Source organism: Panthera leo, chromosome C1 (assembly GCF_018350215.1).
Source record: "Panthera leo isolate Ple1 chromosome C1, P.leo_Ple1_pat1.1, whole genome shotgun sequence".
Classification (NCBI taxonomy): domain Eukaryota; kingdom Metazoa; phylum Chordata; class Mammalia; order Carnivora; family Felidae; genus Panthera; species Panthera leo.
Genome location: NC_056686.1, coordinates 159756258 through 159778237, shown reverse-complemented (window position 1 = coordinate 159778237; position 21980 = coordinate 159756258). Strand labels below are relative to the sequence as shown.

The 21980-nt window shown below is 56.1% G+C and overlaps 2 protein-coding genes across 3 annotated transcripts; one reads left to right on the top strand and one right to left on the bottom strand.

Annotated features, from left to right (window-relative positions):
* Positions 1 to 277: 277 nt before the first annotated feature.
* Positions 278 to 2667, top strand: DLX2 (distal-less homeobox 2). Its single transcript, XM_042952603.1, has 3 exons — positions 278 to 688; positions 1180 to 1364; positions 1860 to 2667. The coding sequence occupies exons 1-3, from the start codon at positions 295 to 297 to the stop codon at positions 2274 to 2276; spliced, it is 996 nt and encodes a 331-aa protein (XP_042808537.1). The 5' UTR covers positions 278 to 294; the 3' UTR covers positions 2277 to 2667.
* An 11890-nt stretch (positions 2668 to 14557) lies between these two features.
* Positions 14558 to 17388, bottom strand: DLX1 (distal-less homeobox 1). Of its 2 annotated transcripts, XM_042953145.1 has the most exons (3): positions 16905 to 17388; positions 16015 to 16214; positions 14558 to 14812 (listed from the first exon to the last, which is right to left on the bottom strand). In XM_042953145.1, exons 1-3 carry the CDS (start codon positions 17215 to 17217, stop codon positions 14558 to 14560), a joined length of 768 nt encoding a protein of 255 aa, XP_042809079.1. In that variant the 5' UTR covers positions 17218 to 17388. The 2 variants fall into 2 exon arrangements, with proteins under 2 accessions (XP_042809079.1, XP_042809080.1); XM_042953146.1 differs by lacking the exon at positions 16015 to 16214 and having other exon boundaries at positions 14736 to 14812.
* Positions 17389 to 21980: the final 4592 nt, after the last annotated feature.

The window sequence follows — 21980 nt, the reverse complement described above, 5'->3', positions numbered from 1 at the left end:
CTGCCCCCTCCGCCGCCCGCCCCCCGCCCGAGCGGGCGCTGGGCAAGAAGCCGAGCGGGCAGAGAGGCGGAGAGAGGATGCGGCCGGCGGCAGCTGTCCCGAGCAGTGCACGGTGATCGCCTCCCGTAGAGGAGGAGTTGCCTAGACCGTTGCCACATTTCTTGTTTTCCTCCCCACCCTCCCTCACCCCCCCGTAATTACATTGGCTGCTGGAGGGGACAGGGAGAGACAGAGGAGGCGCCTCGCTTCCCCCCTCGCGCCCGCCACCCCTGCTCTTTCCCATCCCGGGCCAGGATGACTGGAGTCTTTGACAGTCTGGTGGCTGATATGCACTCGACCCAGATCACGGCCTCCAGCACGTACCACCAGCACCAGCAGCCCCCAAGCGGCGGCGGCGCTGGCCCCGGCGGCAGCAACGGCAGCAGCCTCCACAAGCCCCAGGAGTCGCCCACACTCCCGGTGTCCACAGCTACCGACAGCAGCTACTACACCAACCAGCAGCACCCGGCGGGCGGCGGCGGAAGTGGGGGCTCGCCCTACGCGCACATGGGTTCCTACCAGTACCACGCCGGCGGCCTCAACAACGTCCCTTATTCTGCTAAGAGCGGCTACGACCTGGGCTACACCACCGCCTACACCTCCTACGCACCCTACGGGACCAGTTCTTCCCCGGCCAACAACGAACCTGGTAAGCACAACGCTGGCGTCAAAGGTGCCAAGTCAGCCTAGTTACTGGGATGGGTGGGATAAAAATGTTTGGGACGGGGATCCATCCGGAACCCGGACGCTTACACTGCCTGCTCCCTGCCCTCCTTGAGCGTTTTTACCCTCCTCAACCACCAGTCTGCCGAGGGTCACCGCGTACGTCCCTCGGTGCTCAGCTGGTGAGACTCGGGGGCCGAAAGGGCGCCGGGTGCATGCCTCGCGGTAACCTCATTTCCTTACCACCTGCTCCTTCTTTCTCTCCGGTTTGCTCCTTCTTCCCCTTCCGGGAGGGTCCAGCTCCCGGGTGTCCGGCGGCCGGAGTCCGCACTTAGCGAAGTTGCGCCTGGGCGCCCCGCAGCGTCTCCAACAACTCGCCTCCGGGCGCAGGCCAAGTGCCACGGCCGGCCCTTAAGCCCAGCGGGAACTGTTTGGGTCCCCCCGCTGCACTGTTCTCACGATGGCGTTGCGTTGCAGAGAAAGAGGACCTCGAGCCTGAAATCCGGATCGTGAATGGGAAGCCAAAGAAAGTCCGGAAACCCCGTACCATCTACTCCAGTTTCCAGCTGGCGGCTCTTCAGAGACGTTTCCAAAAGACTCAATACCTCGCCCTCCCCGAGCGAGCGGAGCTGGCGGCGTCCCTGGGCCTCACCCAGACTCAGGTGAGGGCTCCCGGCCTGGCGGGGAACGAGGAGGGCGCTGGCCTGGGGTGGCTGGGAAGCAGGAGGGGTCCGGACAATGTTTTAAAAAGTACGTTTAAAGTAACTTTAAGGATTTCGAGGCCCGCGCCTTGGGCGGCCTAAACTTCTACGCCTGGAGCTGAAATCCCCCAAGGGGCCGCCGCGCTTGAGAAAAGGAAAGGCCTGGGGTGGGCAGAAATCCGCTTCCACATCTTCTTTCCGCGCGATACTGATTAAACGGGTAAAATAATTGGCCCTCCTGACCCCTTCCCGCTGTCACCATCCCCGCGGTACGCACGATCCAGCTGCCTCGGACTTTCGGAGATTACCTCCTAATGGAGCAGGAACCATCCCGAGTCTCCGAGGCCGCGGCACGTGACCCGGTTACCTGCCCGGCTGTGATTTCTACGCCTCCTCCCCCTCCCCTGCCCCAGACCCAGGTTCTTCCACTAACGCTCGGGTCCGTTTTCCACAAAGGTCAAAATCTGGTTCCAGAACCGCCGGTCCAAGTTCAAGAAGATGTGGAAAAGCGGTGAGATCCCCTCGGAGCAGCACCCTGGGGCCAGCAGCTCGCCACCTTGTGCGTCGCCGCCCGTGTCGGCGCCGGCCTCCTGGGACTTCAGCGCGCCACAGCGGATGGGGAGCGGCGGCGGCCCGAACAGCGGCGGCAGCGGCGCGGGCAGCTCGGGCTCCAGCCCGAGCAGCGCGGCCTCGGCTTTCCTGGGCAACTACCCGTGGTACCACCAGGCCTCGGGCCCCACCTCACACCTGCAGGCCGCCGCGCCGCTGCTGCACCCAACGCAGACCCCGCAGCCGCACCACCACCACCATCACCACCACCACCACCACGGCGGCGGGGGGGGCGCCCCGGTGAGCGCCGGGACGATTTTCTAACCCGAGGGAGACCGCGCCAGAGACTGAGAGAGCAGAGACCGGTGATCCTCCGTGCTCGCTCCAAGAGCCAGAGGGTCCCTCCGACTGGCCCGCGGATGCCTCCCACCCCTCCGGGAGGAGCGACCGAGATGGCCTGCCACGGGCCCTGCTCCCTCGCGCGGCCACAGAGCGGCCGGGACCTGGAAGGCTCTTCTCCGAGGCCCCCGGGCAGGGCAGCCCGCCGCGGCCTCCTTTCCGACCTGAGCCCCGCCTCAGACTTGCCTCCCCACCCTCCCCGCCCAGCCAGGCGGTCGGGCGCCTTCCTCGCCGCGGGCCACGAGCTGAGTCCGAGAGGGACGCCTCCCCCGCCCGCGAGGTTTCCAGGGTGCTCTGAGGCTCCTTTCTCCCTGCCCGCCCCCAGGCCCAGCCCCAGTCGGCCGGGCTGACTGACCTCCCGGGCCGGCGCGCCCTCCCCCACCCGCCCCCGTGACCCGGGCGGCCCGCCGCTTTTTTTCTGCCCTGCCGTCTCCAGCCCTCCGAGCCCCCCTCCGCCCCGCCATAGCTCTCCCCCAGGAACGCTTCCTTAGCCCTCTCCTCATCCATCACCAGTGGAGTTTTTTTATTTTTATTTTTTTAAAAGTTTAGGTGCCTTTGCGGATGACCTCATTTTGATGTTGGGGAAAAAAATGATTTTTTAATATGTGGACACTGCAAAAAAATGTGTTTAAATTATCTTTTTTAAAACCTATTCAGGATTATTAGGGTGGACTTCGACATAGAGTTTGTAAATAAAGGTGTCTGTGCAGATTTTCCCACTGATTTATTTGTATAAAAATACTCGTCTTTTCGGACTTTTTGTAAACGCCCACTTGTGAAAACTGCGGTTTAGCAGTAACCTCAGCAACCCCTCCATTTTATTTTTCCCTTTGAAAATTTTCTCAGTTGAACTAAGCTACTGATTTGGTTTTGTTTTATCTTATCCTAAAGTCTTTGTTCTTGAAATGAAAGGTATTTTGGGGTTATTTATTATGAAAACAACATGCTCTTAATGTTGATTTTACAATATGAAGAGATTATTTAAATAAATTATTGTTTTCATTGGATGTGTGCGCTTGTTCCTTGGCGTAGTGACCTGGAACCTCGAGCCGCTTCCCCGCGCGGGGAACCTGGCCAGCCACGAGTGACATTCACATCTCTCAGAGGCCGACAGAGCCGTGGGGCGCGGCGAGGCGGGAACAGGCGCGCTCCACGCCGGCCTCCCTGAAACGTTCACGCTCTGCCGGCACCCGAGTCTCGGCGCTGGGTTCGCCAGCTCTCGGCGCGGTGACTCACCCCGAGCCGGGGCGGCTGCAGCCTACGCCCGCCGGGCCCCTCCAGTGCCGGCGCCGCCGCCCCGAGCCTGGGCGGTCTCTGCCGCCCCCGCGCCAGTGGTGCTGGCCAGGCAGTGCATCGGAGCCGCCACGGGGGACCTGCAGTCGCCGCCGGAGCGCTGCCGAAACCGGGGTCAGACCCCTACCTTGGACCCTCCCCTCTGTCTGCCCTGAGGCCCTTCTGGGGCTGGCTGAGCCGAGAGCTCAGTGAGTCACCCCGGCCCTCGGGAAACTCGGTTGGCTGCTCTGGAATGCAGGGCGACCCCGGCACACAGGGCTGCGCTAGCACACATACAATCACGCACTGTGACTCTCACAGTCACATCTCTACTGACATACTCTCACTCTCGTACACACACTCCTACTTAGTCTCACACACACACATACACACTGACAAAAATTCATGCACGCACATTCACACACACTGATACAGAAACCTACATACCCACGCGTGCACACATGCACATTCACGCAGACACTGATGCAGGCGGCATCCTTCCACTTCACCTTCTCTGAGGGGAAACACCATTCAGCACTGCCTTCCACCTTGGATCCCACCCCAACTGGCTTCCAGTTTTGGAAGTGACCCTACTTTCTGACATTCTCTGCCAAGGCCAGGGGTTAGGGGGCTAATGCAGGCCTGAACTAAAAGCCCCTTTCCTTCAAAGCACTGGGGCCTACAATGGAAGCTTCTTAGTTTCCATCACTGACTTTGCCACTTTGGGCTACTCAGTGTAACCTCTCTGTGCCTCAGTGTGCAGATCTATATGATAGGAGAAATAATAACTATCTCAGAGTTTCTGTGAGTGTATAATGAGACGATGATGTAACACAGTGCCTGGCACATGGTAAGTACCCATTTTTGCTGTTGGTAGTATATTGTTTTATTCCAATGTCTCCCAAAACAGGGAGGCTTCACTTGTACCTGTGTTTTTGAGGCCCAGAGATACCCAGAGGCCTTTCCAACTTCACCCTGTGTGTTAGAGCAGCACTCTAGAGCTGGGGAAGCTCTGGCCCCTTCTTACATGAGAGCCTGAACCTCAGCCATCCCCTCTGAAGAGACCTGCCTCTACTGGAGAGGAGATTACAGACGGACCAGAGAGCTCTGCTTGCCAGATCCAGGCCTCCTCTTCTCTGGGATGGCTATTCAGGCCATCCTTGTGTGTCTTCAACTCCACTCTGCCAAAAAACACAGACATAAGACGGGGGTTACTTTCTAGACTCAGTGGCATCATCCTGAAAGGAATCTTGTCTTTTCTGGCCAGATTGTTTTGGGGCCTGCATGGAGTCTAGCTTACAACCGAATATGGACAGGGAGTGGGGGGCTCTGGGAAACACAGAGAGGCTACACAATCCAGTGTCCGTTTTCATTCCTGCATTGTTTTCTCAGGCTAGGAAGACCTGAGCTGAAAGCTCACTGACCCTGTGATTCTAGCTTCCCTAAGCAGCCGCTGCCTAGAAGACCCCCATGCCTGCTCTCTCTCCCCCCAGTTCCAAATTCCGTGGTTTTCTTTGAGTGCCAGTAGCCGGTGCCAGCCTTCCTCCTGCGGTTGTATGTGCCCTCCCCCCCTTTGCGCGCACTCCCCTCCCCCTCCTGAAACCAGCGAGGAGAGACGGGGCAGTAAATTGGCTGGTGTCGAGGATCTGCAGCAGACAAGATGATTAAGAGGCCTACGCCGGAGCGCCCGGGGCAGGGAATGTCAGCCCAAGTTGGAATCACGCAACAGGCCTTGGCATGAGCGAGCCTGGGAGCCAGGAGGGCGGGCGGCCCCAGCTCCGGGGTGGGCCGAGGCCCCACAGACTCGCTGGAGTCACCGAACCTGGCACCCGGCAGCGGCGGGGTCGCGCCAGGCCACGGCGCGTCTTTCCCCGGGAAGCCCGCTAAGCAGAGAGCAGGAGGGTGCAGGGGCCAGAGGAAGGGGGCGTTTCCGCAGACGAGGAGAAGGGCAAAGAGAAGGGAAAGCTAGGATGCGCCCAGGTCCCAGAAGTGAGGGGGGCGGGGAGGGGGAGGGGTAAGCGAGGGGACAAACAAAGCCCGGCTGGGGGAGGCAGGGGCCGGCTCCAGCCCCGCCGGGGGCAACGAGCTGGCAAGTCTTTCTCACAGTCTCACGGCCCGCCGGGAGACGCGGAGCCCTGTGATCAGCCCGCCGCCGCGCAGACACGCTCCCCCCGCGCGGGACTGCGCTACCCAAAGCGCGAATGAAAAATGGAAATGGGAAGCAGCGATCTCGGCTCCCTACACTGGGAAACCAGTCGCGCTCGGAACACACATAAATCTTCATTGTAATCCCCTTCCATTTGCTCGCGTGAAATATCAGGCCAGAGACAGGATATGACAAGCGCTGGGAAGCAGGGGGAGGGAAGCCGAAGAGTGAGGGGTGCCCGGCCCTCTCCGCCCCACCTCCTGGCAGGGTTGCTTGGAACTCTCTGGCAGAGCGCTGGTATTGAGTTCCAGTCCCCGAGGCAGGCAGCCCGGGCGCGCCAGCATCCCCTTCTCCTCTCATTCCTGGCTCCCCTCCCCCAGCGCGCGCGGGGCTGCGGGCCACCAGACCCGGGTGCTCCGCTAGGAGTAGACACACCCCCCTCCTGCGGCCCCGAATTCCCGCCGCCCGCCCTGTGGCTCCCGGGCTGGGGAGAGCAGAGAAGAAAGAGAACGGATGCCGGGCCTAATCAGTGCGGCTGCAATGTGGGACCGTTTAGGAGGCTTCCCCTCGGCCTTCTTTCAGGATTACTTGTGAAAATTGTGAATATCCGTCCTGTGTAAGAATTTCCGAGACTGGTGGGGCGAGTTTGGGGGAAGTATCAGGTTTGCTGGGGGCGGAGAGTGCGCTGGAAACCTGGAGCTTTGTTTACAAACAGTTCAGCGGTAGAAGGTGGGGGATGAGAGAAAGAGGGGGTGAAAGGAGAAGAGAAGTGGTGGAATGGTCCCCTCCAGTGTTACAAGCCCCCGGGAAGAAAGACGTCAGGGGTCAGAGAGCCTCCTTGCCTTTCAAAAAAGAAAAAAAGTTGTCCTCACTGGCGGTAAAACCCAGAAGCAACTCCGCACACCCACACAGCCCACCCCGCTGTCCCCGTCCCAAGCACTCGCTCAAAAGTCAAAAGCCGGCTCCTTTCCCGAAAGGGACCAGCGACCACCAGTGCCATAAACCTGTTTAGAGTCAGAGATCTCCTTGAGAATGAAGCTACAGATCCTCTCTTCCTCCTAAAATACAGGTCCCCTTGCATTTGATTTCTGGGGTCCCCAGAAGCCGGTGAGTGGGGCGCGATCATGCAGTCCCGGTTACGCGGGCCCCTGGCCCTGTCCCACCAGGCTTTCCCGAGACTAGAGGTCTCTGGCAGGGTCGTGACGCCCAAAACAGCCCCAGAGAAGCCTCTCCCGGCCGGGACCTCCCTCCCCACCTGGGATCTGCCCCTCACGCCTTTCCTGCTGCCCCGCCCCTTCCCCCCTTAAACCCAGGCCGGGGCGGATGCGGAGGCCCCACGTCGCTCCGAGGCCCCCCCGGCGGGAGTTCCCCTCGCAGGGACGGGTTTGGCAGTGATTGCCACATTACAAGATGTTACATTCCGCCCTGGGGCCTGGGGCCGGGCCCGGCGGGGCGGGGGAGACAATATGTTTCAGGAAAGAAAAGAGCAGGCAGGTCTTGGAAGAGCAACCACTCGGAGCCTCCACGTGAGAATACAGGCACAGTCTCTAGAGACCTTTCTTCCAGGGGCCGCCTCCGGCTCCGACTGCTCACTCGTCCTCAGGGTCGTGCCAGACCACAATCACTACTGAGTCTTAGCAGTTTGCGGGCTGTGTGGCAGCGCTCCCGCAAATGTCCGGAGGCCGTCTGGGGAGATCCTCAGGAGCCCTGGTGCCACCCGCCGCGTCCCGGGTCGCGTCCATCCAGCGCAAGGGGGCGTGGGGGCGGGTAACCGGGGAGGGCGAGGATCAGGTGTGGAGCCCGGGAAAGTGAAGAATGGCTGCGTGCGGCCAGCAGGGGCTGCGGGGCCGAGGATTAGAACTTCGGGGACGGAGAAGAGGCGAGAGGGAGGGAAGGACTGGACTTGGAGCGCGCTAGGGTAATCCCAGAGGGCAGACCTGGGCCCGCCGGGAGCAAACGCGGCCGGCTTCCCACACTCCCTTTCCTGCCCTCCTTTTCGTGGTGCAGGAGTCTCAGACACCCTAGAAATGTAATCGTCGCTCACAGAACAATGGGCACTTCTGGCCCTGGAACTCGACAGAGTCTGGGCTGCTCCGAACGGTGGCCGCACACCGGGAGGATTCTCCCGCCCGCGGCAGCAGCGGCGTCGACCCCTCCTCTGGGGCAACCCCCGCCCCGCCCCATCCCTCCACGGCCCTGGCCTCGGCTTCTTAAAGTCGCAGGGTGTCTCAGAGCTCCAGAGAAGCGCCGCCCAAGTGGGGAGTGAGTGTTTCTGGGGGGCGCTATCTCCCGACGGTGGGGACCAAACAAGGGCCTCGGTGGTCTCAGGGTGGGCCACAACGACCCTCAGCTTCTTCCCTCCTCGTCCCAAAGCCTCCAAACAGCAGACTCGTTTTCACACCAACTCCTCAGTCCGACAGCTATTCCCGCACTCCACTCCCCGCCTCCCCACCCCCCCACCCCCCACCCCCACCCCCCGGCCCGGCCTTCAAATTCCGGGGCCCCGACCGGCGGCAAGGTGGAGGCGACTCCGGGAAAGGGGCCGAAGGAAGGAGGGTAGAAGTGGACACAAGAAAGGAAGGAGTGTCGGGGTGGGGGTGCGGGAGGTCCGGCTCAGTCACTTGCTTGCCAGTTGCGACATTTAGGATGGGGGCACGGGGCTTCCGTGGCATCCAAGCCGGGAAAAGCAGGCACGCAGGGAAAGGGATTCTCTTCTCGACATGTTCACGGGGAGAACAGTGAAAATTTGCCTTAGGTGGCCAATTTTCTCATTTGCCCCTATTAAAAGAAAAAGCCCAAGAAATTCAATTAAAGCCACCCTGGCCAAGGCGCTATTTGAGGCATGAATGTCTCCCCTAAAGCTGCAGCAATCATGTGGCATTAGACACTTCCGGAATCCTATAGCCAACCTGAAAAATCCCAGACCCCCTTTTTCCCTAATTTTTGCTCTGATCTGTAATTTTATCCACATTTGCACTAGTTTGAGCATTCTGGCTCTCCCATCTGAAAGCCTGCAATTACTATATAATTCTTCGCAATTTCAGATGTCCTAATATGGACTGTAATTTTTGCGCAAGACAATTTCCTGCTATTTCAAGCATCAACATTGTCAAAGTTGTATGTACATAATAAATGGGAATATCAATGCATAGTTTTTAGCATAACATCTTGACTCCTCGATAATTATATCCGTTCGGAGCCTACGCAGAATTAGCCTGAATTGCATGGTAACTGCTGCTGCTTTAAAATTTTTAAAAATTACTCATAATTTTCCCAAAGATTACCAAGATCTCGAGTGCACAATGTCATCAGCGTAATGAAGAGTAAACATTTATGCTAATAATCTGCAATTTTTTTCATCAGCTATAAAGACAGAGGCTATATAGCCGAAAATTTCAGTCCTATTCTGCAAGCGCAGCGCTGCAAAAAGCCTGCGGCGCTCGGAGGCGCCTGGTCCTGGAGACCTCTTTCCACTCTTTACTCTCAGGATAGGAGGATGGGGCTGGGGGCTTCTTTTTGGTTTTCTGGTTTTGTTTTGATCTGGTTTGGTCGGTTTTGTATTTCCTATTTTTCCTTTTTATTTCCTTTTTTTTTTCTTTTTTGCCTTTTCTTTCCTGTCATTCTCCCAGACAAATGCCGCCTTCGACCCTTTTGATTTGATCTAGCAAAGATTGTGTCCAGATTATCTGAAATTGACACTGAAGAAGGTAAGGGTGGAAACTGGTTTCATTTTTCAGAGGGTTGGAAGGCTGCAATGCGCCCGCCGCGGTGGCTCCCGCTCCGGGAGTAGGAGGGTGGGGGAGTGATTATGTATGCACCAGCTAATTCTTCCATCAAAACTTCTTGTCAGCGATGTCAGGATTATTTTTTTTTCTTTTTATAAAAACACTTGATGTTTCAGGAAGTGTTAATCCCTGAAGGTTGGGGGATGAGGGCGGGGGTAGCAAAGGAGTGGGTGTGGGTGACATGTTTCTTGAGCCTGGGGAAGGCACCCTTTAGAGCCGTTTGCCTGTCTACACTGGAGTTGGGGGTCTGCTGTGGAGCTGGGGACTGAAGAAGGAGGGTTTCTTTGAGTCAGGGAGGGAGAGACCCTTACCCTCCGTACTGCATTTGATGGAGGTGCCTATGGCTTGTGCAGGATGAGGAGCAGAAAAGTTCGCTTTAACCTGTGATTTCAGGATGTTTAGCCCAGGCGGTGGCTTGACAAAACCCAGATAATTCTGAAATCGGTTGTTAAAAGATACAGAAAGAGATAACAGGATGAAAATGCACAGCTTAGGACCCGAGTTGCTTCTTTCCTCTCAATTTTTCTTGGGATCAACTATCTCAGGTTCTATATCCAGCGCCCAGACCTACCTTTCCATAGGTGACAGAAATGGGCAATTTCTTCAAGGGGACAGATTTAGTTAATTTTTTCACTAAATGATTCTAAGAATAAGTTCATATTTCTGTGCTCATAGATGGGAGAATTTTTAAACTTTTTTGTGGCTCTTAAAATTAGCGCAGAATAGGGAAGGCTGAAGAGCCATCTGACCCAGCCCAGGTTCAGATCCCAAGAAGAAAGAAAGAAAAATACAATGTAAAAATCAATGAAGGAAAGCTATGAACGATAAGTACGTTTCCCAATCTTATATTTTAAAAAATGTTGCCTAGAATGAGAAGCTGGGTCCTTCCACAATGAGACTACTACTTGAAGGATCACTCAGTCCCAGGCTTATGAAAGCCAAGGCCAGTGAGAAGGGGAATGGGGATTGTTGCTTGTGCCCCTCCGCCCCCCTCCACCCCTGCCCCTTTTAGAGCAAGTGTGTGTGAGAGAAGATATTAAAGAGGTATCTGTTGTTTGGCAATTTTGCTAAGTCTGTCTTCACTACTTCGACGCTGTGCATTTGCTAATTTGGAGGCCTGGCCATTGACAAGCTTGCTCCATACACCTGCAAGCAATTTGCCGGCTCCGGTACCAGAGAATTGCAGAGATGGCAGCTCGCACCTATTTGATTTTTTTTTTCCCTTTTCTCAATGCACAGCAAATTTGGCTTTCAGTGCGTTATCTCTTTTGTTAATGCAAAAAGATTCCCTGGGCGAAAAAATTGCTCATAATTACCAGAGAGATGGGGAAACTGCATTAGAATAAATAAACCTGAAATTACTGTAATTATGTTGTGTTTGATGGGCCCGGCTTGTAATCAAGAAGAGAATACAGTGAAATGATGCTGACCCTCTTGGGTTTGCAGCTGTACGCGCACTTTGGGGTCTTTTTTTGCAGAAAAGAGTCATTTTGATAATCATTAAGCTGTGTGTAACCTATTTCAGAAGTGTTTTAAAATGAGGTTCACATTTTTTGAACAAGGGGGAAAAAAATCCCAAAATTGCATTTTGCCATTACAGACTCATACATAAGGAAAGGTTGTGTTTTCTAAGTGACAATTGTTAAGACATAATATTCGAAATCAGTATTTAATCATTATAATGAGGTATTGTTTAAATATAACCACCTTTAGATTATTCATAGTTTAATTAATATACTCATTATGAAAATCTTTGAATCAGATATTTGATGAACTACTTGTCAGTAACAAGGCAGCATTAATTAGGCCTATATTGAGATTAACATTTTTTAAAAGTGCAACTGCTTATAATTATAATAGAGCCTAACTAAAGACCGCCTTCGTTGAGCTAAAACTAATAATTTCTCTATTTGAACTGTTAGCAAGAGATTATTAAATTAGTATAAGCTAATATCTCGAAATATTAAAATCCGCTTGACCAAACAGATTTTTGCCTGTGGCTTCAGGCGCTGGGCCCTGGCTGCCGCACCGGAGTCGGATGCGCGAGAGCAATCAGCCAAAACTCCCCTCTAGCAAAGTCACATCTCCAGGCAAAACCGAATCCGGGAAGGTCCCTACCCCGCGTTGGAACCCGGTCTGGGAAATCAGTTCTCTCCCAGCTTTGAGGCCCGTCTGCTCCCGGTCTCGGAGATCTTATCTCCCGCATTTGCGCTCCGGGTTATGGGGGCCCGCAGGGCAGGACAAGCTCCAATCCCAAGCCCTGAGGGGGCCTCGAGGTCCCCGGGCTCCATCCCCCACTCCTTCCCCAGCTCCCTCCATCACCGCCCCTCCACCACTTCCCCTCCCCTTCCCAAAGGGCGTCAGAAGAGCCTGGAGCATCTGCTCTTTCACCAGCACCAATTGAAAAATGGGTGCTTGTCACAACACAGATCACTGCCTTCCCTGCTTTGCTCCCCACCGCGCGCTGCAAAGGGCCCCCCAAAGCGGAGGGCCAGCCCGCAGGAAGCAGTGTGGGAAGGCGAGTGCGAGGGAAGCGGGAACCGCTCCAAGCAGCCCGTCCGGGCCCGCAGCTTCACCGAGCTTCCTGAGCTCAGCTGCAGGGTCTGGGATTGGGGTTGGGGCGAGACGCCGGGCCACCGGGTGGAGGGAGCCAGGCGGGTTCTAGTTGCTCGAGAGTCCACATTCTCCTGGAAAGAACTCATCAGAGAGTTCCACTGAAGGTGACCCCTTACTGGCCTGGCCTCGGGACTTTCGGGCTAGAGTGGGGGGGTGGGGGTGGGTGTCTTCGGCCAGCTCCTGGGTTCCAAGGAGTCAGCGGAGCCTTTCCGCCCCTCCCTTGGAATTTCCATCTGAGGCGCAGAGAGAAGCTGGGGATCATTAGGCGGGAAGAGGCCTCTTGTAGAGGATGGGCCCGATGGGTGGGAGTGGCTGTGGAGGGGCCCAGGTGGCGCCTTGGGACTGTCCCCCGGAGCTCAGTGATTGACTGGGTGTAGCCTGACAGACGTGTCCTTCCGGCCCCTTTCCGGTGTCTGGCCGCGTCTTTTCCGCGTCGGGATCGGGAGCCCTGCGGGCAAGCAAAAGCCGGAAGGCCAGATCGCCGCGAAGGCGAGGGGCCAAGCCCCCAGTGTCTCTGCTTTCAGTCGTCTAGGCTTCCGGTGAGGTGACTGGGTGTGGGGAGCACTCAAGTCTCCCTGGCCGGCTGCCTTTGAGCTCTGCTTTCATCTCCTCTCAACCAGCCTTCACAGTCCTTTTGGTTCCAGAACCCCCACCTCCCCCCCCTTCACACAGCACCTGTTCCTGATCCCCCCCTTCCAAGGCCCTGGCCAAGAGTCACTGCCCACCCTCTAACCCAGGTAGGGATCAGACCCCTTGGGGGTCAGAAGCAGGGCAAAATAAACGGTCCCAGCGGCTAGGGAGGGCCTTGCCGGTGATTCTGGTAGTCTGGAGCAGGAATCTACCCCTGCCGCTATGTGTCCCGAGAGGTGGAGGCCCTCTCTCCACCCAGCCCACAGAACCCCCTCACACAGCACACCAGACAGCAGTTCTTTCTCGAAACCATAATTTTACTGTCTCAGAGAAACTTTATAACTTATTTACAAAGTTCTTTTTTTTCAAGATACAAATCAATAAGTTAACATTCTCAATATAAAACTAAACTTTGACATAGAGAACACAAAACACGGTTGATTTCAACTGATCACATTTTCCAAATTTCACAAGTAAAATGTCAAGATTCTCATTTCACAAAGCATCGGGGTTTACAGCCACACACAACAGAACGGAAAAAAGCTAAGCTTGTGCAACATGTTTACGGAACAATAATAATAACAATAATAATTAACAACAATAATAATATGTACAGCGATTAGATCCTGCACTGGAGACTAGGCGTCCAGGGTGCTGCCTGGCATTATTCTGTGGTTGAGCCTCTGGGGATTAGTGCTGCTTTTGTCTTACTTTAAAGCTCACTGGCTCTAGGGCACTCCTTTCTGCCTGCCTGTTTTTTCCTCACTGCCCATCGGTCCTCTCCCTTGCTTCCCAAGGAGGGAATTAGGATTTTCCTTCTTGTCCAGGCAAAGCGACCAAAGTGTTTTTCCCGAGATGAGAAAACTGTGTTGCTTCATTTCTCTTTTTTTTTTCTTTTAAAAATAATACGGAACATGTAAAAATGCAAAGCATTAGGTTCCAACCTCTCCATACCAGCGAAGTACAAAAGTTACTGTAGAAGTTAAAAATCACCAGGTCCTCCTTATTCGTTTTTCCGGGTGCGTTTAAAGTAATCGGTGCTTTCGGACCGTGCGCTCCTTGCACCCCACAGAACTGCGAATTGGCCAACATTCACCCTCAAGCGAAGTCCATTTCTCAATAAATAAGAACCCCTCCCTCCAGTTTCCCCCCAGTTCCCGAACGAACTACACAGATGGTGAGGCAGGCCCAGGAGAAGGTCCGAAAGGGCAAAACGTCCCAGCATGCGGAGCTGGGGCCCGGCGGCCCGAGCCTCTTCCGACCTGGTGACTTTTTTCAGAGGCCGCAGATTGAGGACAGTGGACGGACGAGGACCTCGACTTCGTCAGCGCACAGATACACAGCGAAAGGAGACAAGAGACGGACAGAACAGAAAAGAGCTTTTGCTTTTTCTACATTGTTTTTGTTTTTCCTGATAGCCCCACACAGCTGAGGGTCGGCAGGTCGGGTCCAGCTGGCTCGTCTTGCTGCTCTGGCTGTCTCGGGCAGTTGTGCCCGCGCTCCGAGGCCGCTGTCTGCTGTCGCCGCGCGGCCCAGGCCGGGGCGAGGGCGAGCGCGCGGGCGCCGGGAAGTCGCCGGTCCAGACCTCGCGGGACTCCAAGGAGTTGCCGGGCGTCCTGCCTTCGCTGTTCCTTCTTCTTTCCCCCCGGGTCCTTCTCCGGGTCCAGGGCTTGCGGACAGGGTGGATGGACCGGGAGGCGGGAGGGGCCCGGGCCGGGGGAGACGGGAAGGAGGCGGGAGGGTGCGGGCGGGCAACCTCACATGAGTTGGGGTTGCTGCATAGCTTCTTGGTGCGCCGAGGGGTACCACGACGTGTAGCTGGGGATGTAGGAGCCCGCGCTGCCGCCCGAGCCCTTCCCGGATGAGGTGTTGGGGTTCCAGCCGGGCGGCACTGGCGGGGAGGCGGCAGACAGCGCCCGGCCGTTGGCCAGTGCGCTACCCTCCAGAGCCGCCCCGCCCTGCTTCATCAGTTTCTTGAACTTGGAACGCTTGTTCTGGAACCAGATCTTGACCTGCAAGAGCGGACAATAATGTGACTCGGCTAGGTCCATTGTGTCTACCGTGGTCGTCGGGGAGATAAGGGGGCTGTGCGTGGGACAGTCGAGTTAGGATCCCCCTCTCTGCCCTGTGCCACTGGGCAGCTCTCCGCTGGAGGAGCAGAGCCCCACCATCACCTATAAGAATCAAAGCCTGGCAGGCACGGCTGCCGGCCGCCGGTGGCCCGCAGGGGCAGCTCTCAGAGAGCCAAGGGGGCGTGGTGGTGAGGAGTGAAGGGGGGGGGGGGGTCCAGACCTTCGCTTGTCAGGAACTCAGCCCGACCCTGGCAATAGTCTGGGGAAGAAGCAGCGCCTGCACAACATGGAGTCTTCAAGTCCAATATGAACATCAATAAAAGAATCGTGTGGAGGAAAGGAGTGGAGGAAATTTATTTGCAATGCCACCTGCTTTCTCCTTGCTCCATTCTTTCTGCCCTTGAGTGAGTTGGGGGCTGACTGAGGAGGCCAAAGATTTCGTTAAACTTTTCATTTGGACTTAAATCAACCTTTAAGTGTCTTAGTGTCTGTTTCCGCTCCCCAGCTCTGCTCCAAATCCCGGCCCAGACGTTGGAAACCTGCGCCAGTCGTGATCAGAAAGCCCACGGGCTCCCCAAAGTCTTAAGCGCAATCCGGGAAGGAAGGTCCCGTTTCTCCTCCAGGGTCTGGGACTTGGGAGGTGAGAAGGCAGAGGAAACGATTTCCTCCTACCCCAACCGGGTGAGAAAGAGGAGGAGGAGGGAGACAGAGGCTCCGGCCCGGGCCCTGAGTCATTAGCCACACACTTTAAAGGCAAAGAAGGGATTAAGCCCAGCGTCTATTGTTCCAGTTGTTCGGGCACGTGTGACCCGAGAGTCCCCAAACAAACGTCTAGGGAAATCCTTCCTCGCCCTAATCAGATTGTCCAGGGGCCGAGGGCCGGGCGGCCGGTAGCGTGGAGTACAGAGTGCAGCGACAGAGCCAGAGCCAGGGCAGAGAGAACGAGGAAGGAAGGAGAGACGCAGGGAGAGCCAGGGGTGGGACACACACACACACACACACACACACACACACACACACACACACACACACACACACACACACACACCTCCGACCCTGAGACGCAAAGAGCAAGACGCGAAGCTCCGGGCGCAGGCCGGCCGCGGGAAGCCCGCTTGGCAGAAGGGGCAGCGGCAAGGTACCTGCGTCTGCGTGAGTCCCAAGGAGGCCGCGAGCTCCGCCCTCTCGGGCAGAGCTAGGTACTGAGTTTGCTGGAACCTCCGGTTCAAAGCCTGCAACTGCAAACTGGAATAAATCGTCCTGGGTTTGCGGATCTTTTTCCCCTTGCCATTGAAGCGCACTTCACCGCCTTCCACCACCGTGCTCTTCTCGGAGTCAGCCCCTGGAGGGACAGCAGAAGCGGAGGGCCGCTGTTAATGCAGGGACAGCCTTTAGTGTGGGGAGCCCAGGGCCAGTGGCAACCGAGGGGTGGCGGTGGCTGGGCTGAGAGAAAGAACGCTCAAGAAACTCCGAAAGCCAGGGAAGTGTCCCGTAAAGTCCGAGGGCCAGACCCGGGCCGCTGCAGGCGGACTGGGGCAGTTCCCAAGCGTGCAGTTCCTGCCTTTGCAGGGAAAGTTTGCTATTTTTGCAGGCGGCAGTTGAGGTTTAATTACCCTTAATTGCATACATTGTTTATAGCGCTACGCAATAAATAATTACTGAGACTAATACGTGCACATGTGGGTTTCTGTTTTCCAAAGGGGCATTGTGTGCTCGGCGCACAGAGCCACCCAGAGGCCCAGACAGTGCCAGGGGATTTATCTCAGATTTATCCTTTACTGGATAGTCGCGAGTTGGGTGGAATTTTGAAATATTTTTTTTTCTTTGCTATGACAAGGATCCATAGATTGATACCCGAAACCTCCATTGCTCCGGCGCCCTCCCCACCCCCACCTCTCTCTCCCCCTCTCCCTCCTCTCTCTCTCTCTCTCTTCCTCCCCCTTCTTCCTCCCTCCTTTCCTCCCTCCTTCTGTCCCTCTCTCCCTTCGTACCCTTTCCTCTCCCTCTCCTTCTCCCTGGCAGGCGCACGTACCTGGGTCCTCCAGGCGGCTCTGGGCGAGGCTGGCGCTGCCCGGGTAGGACTGCACCGAACTGATGTAGGGGCTGGACGCGTGGCTGCTGACCGAGTTGACGTAGGGGTAGCCCAGCGGTCGGGAGAAAGACGAGGCCGAGCTGTAAGCGCCGTCGGGCTGCGAATGGCCCGCCGAATGTAAACAGTGCATGGAGTAGTGCCCGTGGGACATGGGAGAAGGAGACATTTGCTGGTTGGGTGGCCCAAACTCCATAAACACCGCCTTGCCCGACACGGGGCTGTTGAGACTTTCTGGCATGGTGGTCATGGTCATCTCTTCTCGCGGGGTCTGGGTGTGGGTCTCTCTCTCTCCTCTGCTTCCCTTTTGGGGGTCTCTGTGTTTCTCAGGACAGGAAGGAACCCAATTTAAGCGGAACAGGGGTTTTCACTTTCCATTCATAAGAAAATGGAGTTTGTCTCTTTGAAAAGTCTAAGCATGATGCTGCCGAGCTCCCCAAACTCGCTTCAAAGCTTTGACTCAGCCAAGGTCATAAATATTCATGAGCTGACGGAGCTGATTGGTCCGCTGTCTTGCATAATCACCGGGGATTGGTCCGAGGCGCTCCGGCTCCGCTGGACTAGAGCGGGCGAGGCGGCCGGGCCTCGGGAGAAACGCGTCCACACTTCCCGGCCGGGGCTCCTCTGCAACAGAGCGCGCCGCGTGGGGCGCACAATGGGCTGCAGCACCCGCGCCGGGACCTCCGCGGCCCGCGGCTCTTCAGCCTCCCGCCTCCCCCGGCGCGCCGTACTTCCCAGAAACCAGCGGCTCGGCGCAGCCGCCCTCCCCCCACTACTGTCCCCACCCTCCGCCCGCCCCCAACGCCCAGAAAGGGGCATCGCTTCTCCCAGCCGCCGTCACCCGGTCCAGCGGTCAGCTAGGGCTCCGGAGCCCGGCCGCGGCCTCGGAGCGCGAAGTCGCGCACGGGGGTGGGGGTGGGGGTGGCGGTACCGGAGGCGGCCAACCGAGCGCTGTCCTCCCGAGAGCCGTGTGCCTAGCGCAGCGCTCCCCTCGGCGGCGCCTCCCTGGCTCGGGTCCGCTCTGCCACATCCCTGGGGGCAGGTTTGGGGCCCTCTGGGCGAACTCACTCACTCGGCCGCCGCGCCGCCGCCGCCGTTCCCTGGGGCCCGCTCGCATTGCTCCAGGCCCAGCTGGCCACTCCAGCTCGAGGCTGCACCGGTCTGATTAAAGCAGTGCGCGCGGAGAGCCAGGAACCCGCGCTTCTCCTCCCAGGAAAGGCGGCCGCACCGCCCCCTCCCCCCAACACACACCCCCTCTTTCCCTCCCAACCTTCCTCCGCCTCCCCTTCCTCTTCACTCCCTCTGCGCCGAAAGCCCCGGACGCACTCGCCCCAAGGGCGCGGCGCAGAGTGGAGCCCAGGAGCCGGCGGGCTCAGTTTGGCTTGAGCAACCAGTACCAGGTGGTCAGTTTCCGGCCTTCCGGGGTCTGGCGAGAGTACCCCGGGTTTAGGAGTCCTGGGGAACACCGAAACCCGTGGCAAAAACAGGCCAGTGGCAGGCTCGCATATCTTTGTACAATCATGTCTCTCATTGTCGCCCAGGATCCTCCTCATCTCCAGTGGTCAAAGCGGGCGCCACTGGGCCTGGGGGCAGGGCTAGCAAAAGCTGCCACGGCGCCTTCTATCTTCTGGGGCGCTAGGTACAGAAAAGCGCACAAAAGCCCCCCGCCGCCGCCACCACACAGCCACCCCCACGAGGCGTGGCGCACACCACGCTGCCTGCTAGGGACTGTTGGTTCCCCATCCCGCCAGCCCCACGGTGAATCCCAAATTACTTTGTTAGGTAATTAGAAAGTGTTGATAATTATTTCTTTCATAATTTAGCGGTGTGACGGGAACGGGGAAATGATCTTGTGAAAGTTCACACGTGCAGATGTATTAGTTACTGATTCATTTGATTAAATGGTAGTCTCAAGTGCTCCGATCCGCAGCTGAAGGCGCCCCATTAGCATAACACTGATGTTTAATTTTCATACGCATAATTAGCCATATATTTAACACTAATAGCAACATGCAGCCTTTCAGCGTTAAACAGCCCGGGATTTGATCTGGCCTGAGCTGAACCTTCGGCGATGCACCTTCCCCTGTCTGGAGTGCTCAATGATCACAGGACAAACCTCTGTAATCAAGCACATTTTGGCAGAGGGAACACCAATAAAAATGAACATTCAAAACAAATTACATCGTGCTGTCGTTACAGATATGAGTGGAAGGGGCTTCTCTCTTTTTTAACTTCTGTAGCCGCAGCTGCTGCCCGCGGAATCCCTCTCCTTTGGTTTAAGGGCATGATGTTGGGGATAGCAATATTTCAGGCAGCGTGGTTGGAGCAAAAAGAAAAACAAAAGCAAAAAAAAAAAAATCCTTCAAACCAATAACGGGTTTGCCAACGTTTAAAAAGATTTTTTTTCCCCCTTAATCACCGAACCACACGGTGATGCTTTGTAGCAACAACCAGCTAATGACTCCGCCACCAGACTGCTCTTGGAGCCGCTCGACTCCTCTTGATTTCCTTGTTGCACTTGTGGTTTTAATAGCTCCTTCCTAGCGCCTGTTTCGGGGTGTGGAGTGAGGTGCGGTACGCACGCACGACAGCACGGATGCCGCCCGGGCCCCCGGTCTTTCGCGCGCACCTATAGCGGGCCCTGCCCACGTAAGTGATTGCCTCGGCTGGCGCGGGGTCGGGGTTGGGACCGTGGGAAGTGGCTGTTGACTTCGGGCGATCAGGGCTTACGCGTGAGGAAACCCGACGGCTGGGTTTATTCCAGAGAACTGCAAGATGAGGGAAGGGGGGAGAGACGGCCACAGGTCGCGACTGTCTACAGGGCTCTCGGTCCACATCTGGAGGGGGAGAATCCAAGCCTTTCCAGCGCAGGGGACAGGGCTGGCTGCGTGGAACAAAGGACCCGCACGCGCCCCCTCAGGAAAAGGTTTCAGAGCCTTGTTTGTGTTAGAAATGAATTATATGTAGGCGAGGAAGTCTCTACATTCGGGAATTATTTCCTAGCCCCAGAGAAGCAGGTCTGGGGAGGGAAGGCTGAGCCGGGGCCCTCGGGAGCGGAGACGCCAGGCCTTGAGTAGCTTCTGAGTGAGCGATCTTATCTGCCCCCACTCTCGGAGCCCAGAGTGGATCCCTCCCCCGCAAGCCCCCCAAACCCCCGCTGTTAAGACACCTGTTCTGAAACGTTGGTTTGCTAAGATCTTTGCCTGCCCCAACTCTGTGAGGGAGCAAAACTCTCACATTTATTCTGAGAGTCCCGGATTCCGAGTAGAACCTGTTGGAGACACCGCAGGACCCGCGCCGGGTGGTGGTAGCCGTGGCCACGCGTGGGCGGAAATCCCCGCGGCCCCGCGGGAGGTTTGGGGCCAGTTCATCTGGGAGGTGGTAGCTGTGGTGCACGGGGTATTTTTAAATCTGCTTTCTAACTTCAACTTCAAAGCAGGTTAAATGGAGTTCGTTCTAATTCAAGTTTGTTTCCTACGGAGCGAGTATTGGCTGGTGCTGGTATATATACATATACGTGTGTATAATATTTAAATTAGGCTTAAACTAGTTACTTTAATATATAGGATTATAAACCTGTCCCCCAAATACTTCCACCTCAGAATAACTGCTGCCCAAGCAGCACGTTATCCCAGTGGATGGTAAAATCCTGTGGTCCTAATAAAATTATTCTTGAGGAACTTGGAGTAAACTGATCCGTAGATAAGATAAGTGGCTAACCATTGCAATCTGATTGTTCTAGGAGAGAAGTGCAATCATTATCTGGCAAACCTCCCCCAAGGCCATCTGGGCCTGGTTCCTTACTAGAGAATCGGATGGGTCCAGAGCAGCAGTCTCATCTTGAGGCTTTTGCTTGGCCAACTCTCAAGCATCCCCCAAGTTTTTCTATGGTCCTTTAAATCTTCAACCTTTTCCTCGTCTTTTCCAGCTCTCAGATCCACTTGAATTGGAACTACTTCGGTCCAAATTCTACATCTCTAGACACAGAGAAAGAGAGTTGGAGGGGTTGGAGGACACCTGAGAGAATCCAAGTTTAGGGAAAAGCTTGAACTAGCCACTTTTCCGAGTGCACTTATTGGCTTCAGTTTCCCATCTCTTCTCCACTCTGAGTGTCACAAAGTGAGCTGCCTCTTGGGTCCTGATCACAGAGGCCACCTGTCATGATAACTACAGGTGCTCACATTTCCTTGATGCTCTGCAGCTCAAGCTGTATTTAGAGGGTGGCAACTTTGCAAAACCCGTTTCAGTAGAAGCAAAAGTTAGCACAACCCCTGACTGCCCAGACACCTTCACTGAACTTGCTCTTTAAACCATGACCAGAGCAGGGATCGTTTCTATGTGGTCTGCTAGAGGCCCCAAACCTCTTCACCTGAGCCCAGGTGTGAACAGGTGCTGGGGGGGGGGGGCGGTGGGGAAGGGTGCCGAGGAAGGAAGGGTATTCTGATCAGAAATCGGCCTTTGGGAAATGCAGAACGTGGCCCTTGGATTTCCTGCTTCGGAAGCAGGTGGAGCTGTGGGCTTGCCAGCTCCAATCCCAGCTAACTTGGCTCTAGCCCTCAAAAGTTTCCGTATCTCCCCGTGCTGGGATCCTCTGGGTCTCCATCAGAAGAGCACAGTCCAAAAGGGGCCAAAATGGTCTGCTTAGGAGGTAGACCAGCTGGACACTGCTCACATCTGGACAGGTGGGGCCGATGTTCTAATTCCTAGTGCAACATACAGTCGTGTGTGTCTGTGTGTGTGTGTGTGTGTGTGTGATGGCAGTTCGGAGAGGGGCTCTCAAAAGTAACCTCAGGGATGGCCACTTAGGGTAGGATGAGGGACAAGTAGGAGGAGCCACAGGGGACTGGGAAAGTCATGTTTCTGGACTGATAAAGCCCTGTAGGGACCAGGCCCAGGGTTCCCAGGCAAAGAAATGTTTGTGACCAACCCTTCCATTTGCGGGCTAATCTTTTCATCTGCAAAAGCAGCTATGAAAGGCTGGGGGGTGGTTGGCCCCTGAGAGTGCCAACGTGGGATCCA

Bases quoted from the DNA above. Each gene is read 5' to 3' on its own strand.
- DLX2 (XM_042952603.1), top strand. From the start codon at position 295: ATGACTGGAGTCTTTGACAGTCTGGTGGCTGATATGCACTCGACCCAG. The intron at 689-1,179 runs GTAAGCACAACG...GTTGCGTTGCAG, and splicing joins CCCGGCCAACAACGAACCTG to AGAAAGAGGACCTCGAGCCT. The intron at 1,365-1,859 runs GTGAGGGCTCCC...TTTTCCACAAAG, and splicing joins TGGGCCTCACCCAGACTCAG to GTCAAAATCTGGTTCCAGAA.
- DLX1 (XM_042953145.1), bottom strand. From the start codon at position 17,217: ATGACCATGACCACCATGCCAGAAAGTCTCAACAGCCCCGTGTCGGGC. The intron at 16,215-16,904 runs GTACGTGCGCCT...CTGTCCCTCCAG, and splicing joins GAGCCGCCTGGAGGACCCAG to GGGCTGACTCCGAGAAGAGC. The intron at 14,813-16,014 runs GTACCTTGCCGC...CCGCTCTTGCAG, and splicing joins TGGGACTCACGCAGACGCAG to GTCAAGATCTGGTTCCAGAA.